At 43.9% G+C, this 6,590-nt stretch overlaps 1 protein-coding gene across 2 annotated transcripts in view; it reads left to right on the forward strand.

Annotated features, from left to right (window-relative positions):
- Window positions 1-225: 225 nt before the first annotated feature.
- Window positions 226-6,590, forward strand: part of CARS1 (cysteinyl-tRNA synthetase 1) — a 49,453-nt gene continuing 43,088 nt past the window's right edge. Inside the window, exons 1-6 of one of the 2 annotated variants that reach the window (XM_035890939.1) lie at window positions 226-935; window positions 1,813-1,944; window positions 2,158-2,269; window positions 2,873-2,946; window positions 3,664-3,756; window positions 4,790-4,824. In XM_035890939.1, the coding sequence (XP_035746832.1) occupies window positions 845-935; window positions 1,813-1,944; window positions 2,158-2,269; window positions 2,873-2,946; window positions 3,664-3,756; window positions 4,790-4,824 (537 nt within the window). In that variant the 5' untranslated portion in view covers window positions 226-844. Of the gene's footprint in view, window positions 1,945-2,157; window positions 2,270-2,872; window positions 2,947-3,663; window positions 3,757-4,789; window positions 4,825-6,590 lie in introns of both variants that reach the window. The other variant, XM_035890940.1, reaches the window with a different exon arrangement.

The raw sequence follows: 6,590 nt of genomic DNA on the forward strand, positions 1-6,590 counted from the left end.
TCCCCTCGGGGTGGAGGCAGGCGGCCACTCTCCCGAGCGCGGTCGCCGCCGCCCTTCCTTCTCTTCTCGGGAAAAAAGAAAATTACAAGTCAGGAGTGAGCTCTGTAATGATCCTCGCGTTATCTAACTGTGAAATCGGTGGTTTTCTAAACTGCGCGATTACGGGGAAGACTTTCAGCCCCCGGGGAGAGAGTTGAAAGAGCGGAGCTGCGGGAGCCGCCTGCGAAGCGCCGGGCTTCCCGGTGCCGGCAGGCTGGGCTGCCGGTCCTCGACGCCCCCGGGAGCTTTGCCGAGGGGTGCGTGTCCCGCAGGTTTCCTAAAAAAGTATAAATTTCTAATGCTCCTGTGGCTACCGAAATTTACGTCTGTAAACGACTCAGCTGCTCTCCTTCTGATAAAGATTACAGAGCCAACGGGAAATGTTGGATGGGATCTCTGGGGCGTTCCCTCCGTTTTGCGGGAGGGAAGACTGACACTGCCCCTCCTGAAGTAAAAAGATGGGAGGAGGGAGAAACAAATCCTTTGCGCGAGGCAGAAGCCTCTGAAGCTCAACTGCAGTAAATCAATAAAAAGAAAACAGAAGTTTAAAACGGAGGCGGGGATCTGGGGCGATGGTTGCCTAGGGCCCGTCAGCTGCTTCGCGGTGCTGCTCTAACCTCGGCTCTGTGAATGTAATTACCGCTGTGAGCGGCACACTTAGCAGAAATTAGTCTGGGTTTCCTTTGTGGCTTCCCATGAACTTCTGAATGGGTTTTCAAGTCTTTGCAGGAACATCTCCCCGAGATGGTTATCCTGTCCCGGGGGGGTGACTCACCCGAGCACCTGTTGGTCTCTGCTGTAGGTTATGCTGCTGATAATGCCTGGATCCCGAGCGGAGGACTGCTGGGAGGGGGAATACTTGCACGAAGGTCACTGCTGCGTATCTTGTCCAGCAGGTAAGACTTCAGGCAGCTACAGCTGATGACGGCCATGGTTTTTTACCTGTGGAGATGACTGCATCACTACTGGGTGGTGGGTTTTTTTGGGGTTTTTTTTGTTTTTTTTTTTTTTTTTACACTTCATCCGGTGAAAGCATGAGCCTGGTTGGAGCTGTGGTAGTTTCTTGGTGCTGTTGAGGCCAGTCTCCATTTTGAAGTGAGAGCCCCTTGCGCAATAGGTGATGACGGAGGGGCGCCTTGGCAGCAAGCCAGGAGAGCTCCGCCTGCTGTCGAGAATGAAGTGTTCAAAGTTGGGTGCTGGTGTGTTCTTTTTTTTTAAAAAAAAAAAAAAACAACCAACTTTATTTAGCACAAAGAACAGGCTTAAGGGAATTCTGATATTCCTGTATCTATAGGTGACACTTCAGTTTGCCTGTGCGTTCTCCTTCTTGCTTAATGCATGCACAGTTAACAAGCTCTGTGCCAACAAGTGCCCTGCCCTTAGGTAGTATCGAAGGGCTATTGGGTATATTTAAAGGTAATTCAGATGATGAAGAGAGGTTGCTATGAGCAAGTCTTCCTGTGCCCACTGTGTTCCTTCAGAGGTGATGGTGCTGGCCACCTAGGTGACTCTTGGAGGCTGCAGTGAGTCATCCCCGTGCCCAGTGTGTCCTGGCAGAGGCCTGGCTGGGTGCCTTGTTTGCTGCCACTCCCTGTCTGAGCTGCAAGATGGGAACGTGCCTCCTGACCCTTGTCAGTTCACGTGCTGTACTGATGTGAAGAGGGGTTGATCTTTTACCAAAAATGGCTTTGTGTCATAACATCCTGTTATAGTCCTCTGCCCGTTCAATGATCCCTTGAGACTGCTGCCGCGGCTGGTTCTCCTCTTCCACAGGTACTTACGTTGCTCAGCACTGCAGTGCTTCGCATTTGAGAGGAAGATGCGTCCCTTGCACCGAAGGAGAGGGTTACACTGCCCATGAGAACGGCTTGGAAGAATGCTTGTCGTGCAGACAGTGCAAAGAGGGTACCAACCACAATTTTGATGAAACCTTAACCTCCTCCCCCCCTTTTTTTTTTAATGTGGAAAGCCTCGTCCTCTGGGGTTTTTTTTGTACTTCCAGTCATTAAGAATATTGAACTTATTAGTAAATTGCCTTTATGGCCTGAGGATAGTTTTTGCACAGTTGTAGACAGTCACAACTTTTATTTATTTTGTAACTTATAATTTATTTTTTAGATCAGATAATTTTGAGACCCTGTACTCTGACGCATGATACTGAATGCCAGTGCAAACCAGGATATTTCTGCCCTGCCGAGGGCTGTGAAATATGTCAGAGATGCAGTACAACGTAAGTTTGATAACGAATACAAGTGACTGTTTTCCTTCTAGGGAACATTAGAGCTGTGGCCCAATCTGTGCCAATACCTAACACATGTTTTTAGGCTGTAAATAATTGCCCTGAAACCAAATGGCATTACTCATGCATTTAAATTTTAGGTGTCAAAATACATGAGCTTGAGACCTAGAAAGATACAGATTTTGGTATTGTTGTGCTTGTTGCTTATGGCTGTAAGCTTACACTTCTCCTCAGATTACTACTTACCCACGTACATACTTGAATGAGCTTTCTAACAGCCAGCCCAAAATTTTGGGAGATAGAACCAACTGTTGAAGGAAACTAACCGTGCATGAATAATGCATCTACTCTGTGGGTTTTTTCCCCCGTGCCACTTAGAGGCTAACATACATGAGCTTTATCTGCTTTGCTTCTATTTAATCTTGTAGTACTATCTTGGGTTTGATAGAAGTGCACTTCTAATGAAGTTATCTGTTTATGCATGTTCTGTTCATGTGTCTAAGCTCTGCCTTAAAAAAAAAAAAAAAGGGTTTGGGGAGAGCTGCATATTGCTCTGGAAATGTTGGTACAACCCTGTGTTGCTGTCCACTTCAGGTGTCCGGAAGGGAGAGAAATTGTGCAGAATTGCAATGCTACTATGGACCTAGGATGTGGCTTACCCGATCAAGGTCTGGTACACAAATACCACTTGGCTTGGTCTGTTGGTTCTGTGGCTTCAGGCTAATAACACCAGAGCAGTCTGTAAAAGCAGTGATTTCAACTACTGTTGAAACTTGTTTGAGAGCTGCTGTATTTTGGTGTGGGAATTACGTGTTAGAGATAAATTCTCAAAGGGGTTGGAGTGACAAACCGTCTGAAATTTCACTTGGTGAAAAGTTACATGTATTGCCAGGGTTTTCAAAGTTGCAACAGTGACACTGTTGAATGTTATGGGTAGTGCAAAGATTTCTTTCATGTTTTTGACATTCCACACATTGAAGCTGTGTGTGGAGTGGCTTTCTCTTCTGCTGGTAGATGGCTTCTGCCAGACTAGAGAAAGAAGGAACTGATGCCACCAATGCTACAGCACCTGAAGCTTGCTGTCATCTTCTGCGTACTTGTGTCCCCCTTTCTTAAATGTATCTTCAGAAAGCATTGTAGAAGTTGTATTGCAGCTCTGTACAGAATCCCCCACTGCCTCTGAGATAATGATGTGCAGCGTGAATGAGTACTTGCATGTTCGGGTTGGCTGATAGTCCCAGTGCCTTCTCCAGGACAAGCTAGCTGTGTCATTGTACCAGTGCTGAGTTTGGGCTGAGCTCTGGGGCAGCAGGGAAGACTTGTGCTTCAGAACATCTTGTTTGGGGGCTGCTTCAGTGCTAACTTTATTCCTTTTTTCTTTGCAGGAAACACAGCTTTTGTTTGCGCTATTGTGATTATTTTAGTGGTTGTTGGTTTGTTTCTGTTCCTTGCAATTAGAAAGCTGAAGAATAATAAAGGTACCTGCTTAATTACTATCCATAAATTTTCCAGAACTAGGCAAAGCATGCACTAAGGCTATCCCTGGGTTTTGTGTTCCCTTACAGGGGACCTGTTTAAGATCTAGCTCACTTAGTATGTGATTCAGTTACTTAACTCCTGTATAATGGAGACTGCTTGTGGTCAGTAAATAAAATATATAAACTTAACATAAAAGTTATAAAATTATTTATAAACATAAACTATGAACTTCCCTACTTTGCTGATAGATGCCTTTGCTTCAAAGCAAGATAAGTGTAAGGTCCTTAAAAGGACTTTTGCTATCTACTTGCATTGTATTGCCAAAGAGTGAGGAAAAATCTGTGTGTGAGCTCAAAACTATGGGGCAAGAAGTAGCAACTAGTTAGCTCACTAACTACTTTCATTCACTGTGTTTGGCTGTGGAGATTTTTTCTACAAATTGTTTCCCTTTCATCATTCGAGCCTCTTAACATGAATGTTAGGTCAATAAGTCCTACATGAATTAATTTTATTTTTTTAGTGGAAATTGAGATGTTTTCCTGAGAAACTTTTCTTTCCACTACTGCATATTGAAGTGTTTTGCAGCTAGTTTAGTTAGAATAACATTGCAAATTATTCTGAATTTTGAATATTAACTTTGTTCAAATCATGTCTTACTGATTGTATTGCAGTAAAGACAATTTCTGCCTTCTTGTTTTGTATCGCAACAGCCCACAAGTGCTGAGAAGCATAAGCTGGAGGGGGGGGAGGCTGAGAGAGTGGCTTAAAAGCCAAACTGCATCTCGTGTTCTATATTTTAGTAAGCGGAACTCTTCATCCCCTGTATGAAGGCACAGCATTTGTGCTGTTGGTGGAAGTGAAGGGTAGTACTCTTATGAAATGTATGACAGGTTGAGGAAACTACGTGGCTTGTATTAGAGCTTTGGTTTGTGTTACAAATGTGCTTACTGCATATAAATCTTGTGTGAATTCAGCTATGCTTAAGTTGCTGCAATTTGTAAAAGTTTCTTAGACATTTATCTTGTTTTCCAGCTGCTTCAAAGAATAAAGATGTAGAGAAAGGCCTGGTAAGTATATGATGGATCATGTGTTTCATCTCAGTTTTGCACAGCTTAAACGTGCACTGCTTAAGTGTATCTGATACACAGCGCTCAATTCTTGTCTCGCTGTAGACCTCTGGTAGGATGCATTCCTGTGATGCAACAAGTTGTGATTCATACAGGGCCAGATTTTAGCAAGGGCTGGATATGTTTGTTACCTGCATGTGTCTGCTGCCATTGGCCTTTCCAGGACTTCCCGTGGAAACATTCCAGAGCCTGTGGCCAGGATGTTTTGAAAGTGGGGAAGGAAATTTGGCTAAGTGCAAGCTTTCACTTCAAACTCTCTCCAACTGATGCCTTGATCCAATTAGTCCTTTGCTGCTTCATGCATGTGTTCCCTGGGCAACGTCAGCTATGGCTTCCCTGCATGGTAGTGTTCCAACTTCCCTTGCACTTCGACAACAATGTTGTTTGTTCATAAGACTGACTTCTCTTGATCCAGTGAAGTGAATAAGGAGTCCTGCCTTTGGGCTCATGCCGCGAGCTACAAACCAGGACCTGGTGGTCTAACTTCTTGGTCCTAGACAGCCCCATAAGACAAGGGGTTTGGGGCTCAGAGCATACCAGTTCAGAAAGTACATCCCTGAGAAGGGTTTAACAAGCTAAGGCTGTCTGCTGGCATGTGTTCCATTTTAAAGCGAGGTTTGCCCTGGCCTCCTGTAGTCAGACACTATTTCAGAACCTTACTGTTTTGGTCTAAAAAGATTATTGCTAGTCTAGCATTTTGCAAGATAAATACAAGACTAGCTTGTACTTAGCTAGTCTAGCTTTAGCTTCTCTATTTGGAAGCTACACTCCTAACATCAAGGCAAAAATGAGTTCAGTCTTCACTAGTATAGTTAATATGTAACGTCACACTGTAAAACAAATGTCTGTCTTGATGAGGACCTAAGAAAAGCATCCAGATTCCTCTTGTAGCATGTGTACAGCACCTTCTCCCTGTTGCCTCTCCAGTCCCCCACCCAATGTACATGCTACTCACACAGCGTGTGAGCTCTTGTCTCATCTTGCTAGTTAGACGTTGCAGGTAATTGAATGCATCTTAATTATGTGTCAAATACTTGGAGGCTGAAGAAACAGAATTGAAAGATCTGTTAAAAACATTACCTTAAACTCTTCTCTTTTTTTAAGGTCTGTAAGCGGCTCAAATATGTGAATCACCGATGGGCGTTTGTTGGGTTGTCTCTCCCCCCATGCTCTGGCCAGATTTGCAATGCTTTGTATATTCGTAGAAGCTGATGAAGAAATGTGACAGAAAACCTGGTCAAAATGCTGTAGCGTAGGAATAGGCAAATATAACATCTCTTTAATTTGAATAAAATAATGCAGTCGCAAATTGGTGCATGGTGACACCTAGCTCTGACATAACGGTTGTCACAGGCTTGACTTGTAATGTCTGTGCACTTGGTGTGTCCATGCTACTGTAACAAAAAGCTTATTTGCTAAGGAGAGTTACACTGATGCAGTCCTGAGACCAGGCATTTGGCACCAACACGCTGTCCTTTCCAAAGTACTGGTTAATTTATACTGCTGTAAAAAAAAAAAAAAAAAACCCACACCGTTGATACTTTATTCCATTCCAAGATAGAGCAGCAGCTATTAGTCAGCCATGCTGCATACCTTCAGTTGTTTGGTTAGCTATTTAAGAACCATACTGTATAAATCGATCAACTTGTTTGCACCCTTAAACAGAAAGTGGATTCAATGAGGATGATGTACAAATGCACGTTTGA

Source organism: Egretta garzetta, unplaced genomic scaffold, assembly GCF_000687185.1.
Source record: "Egretta garzetta isolate BGI_Z169 unplaced genomic scaffold, ASM68718v1 scaffold133, whole genome shotgun sequence".
Classification (NCBI taxonomy): Eukaryota; Metazoa; Chordata; class Aves; order Pelecaniformes; family Ardeidae; genus Egretta; species Egretta garzetta.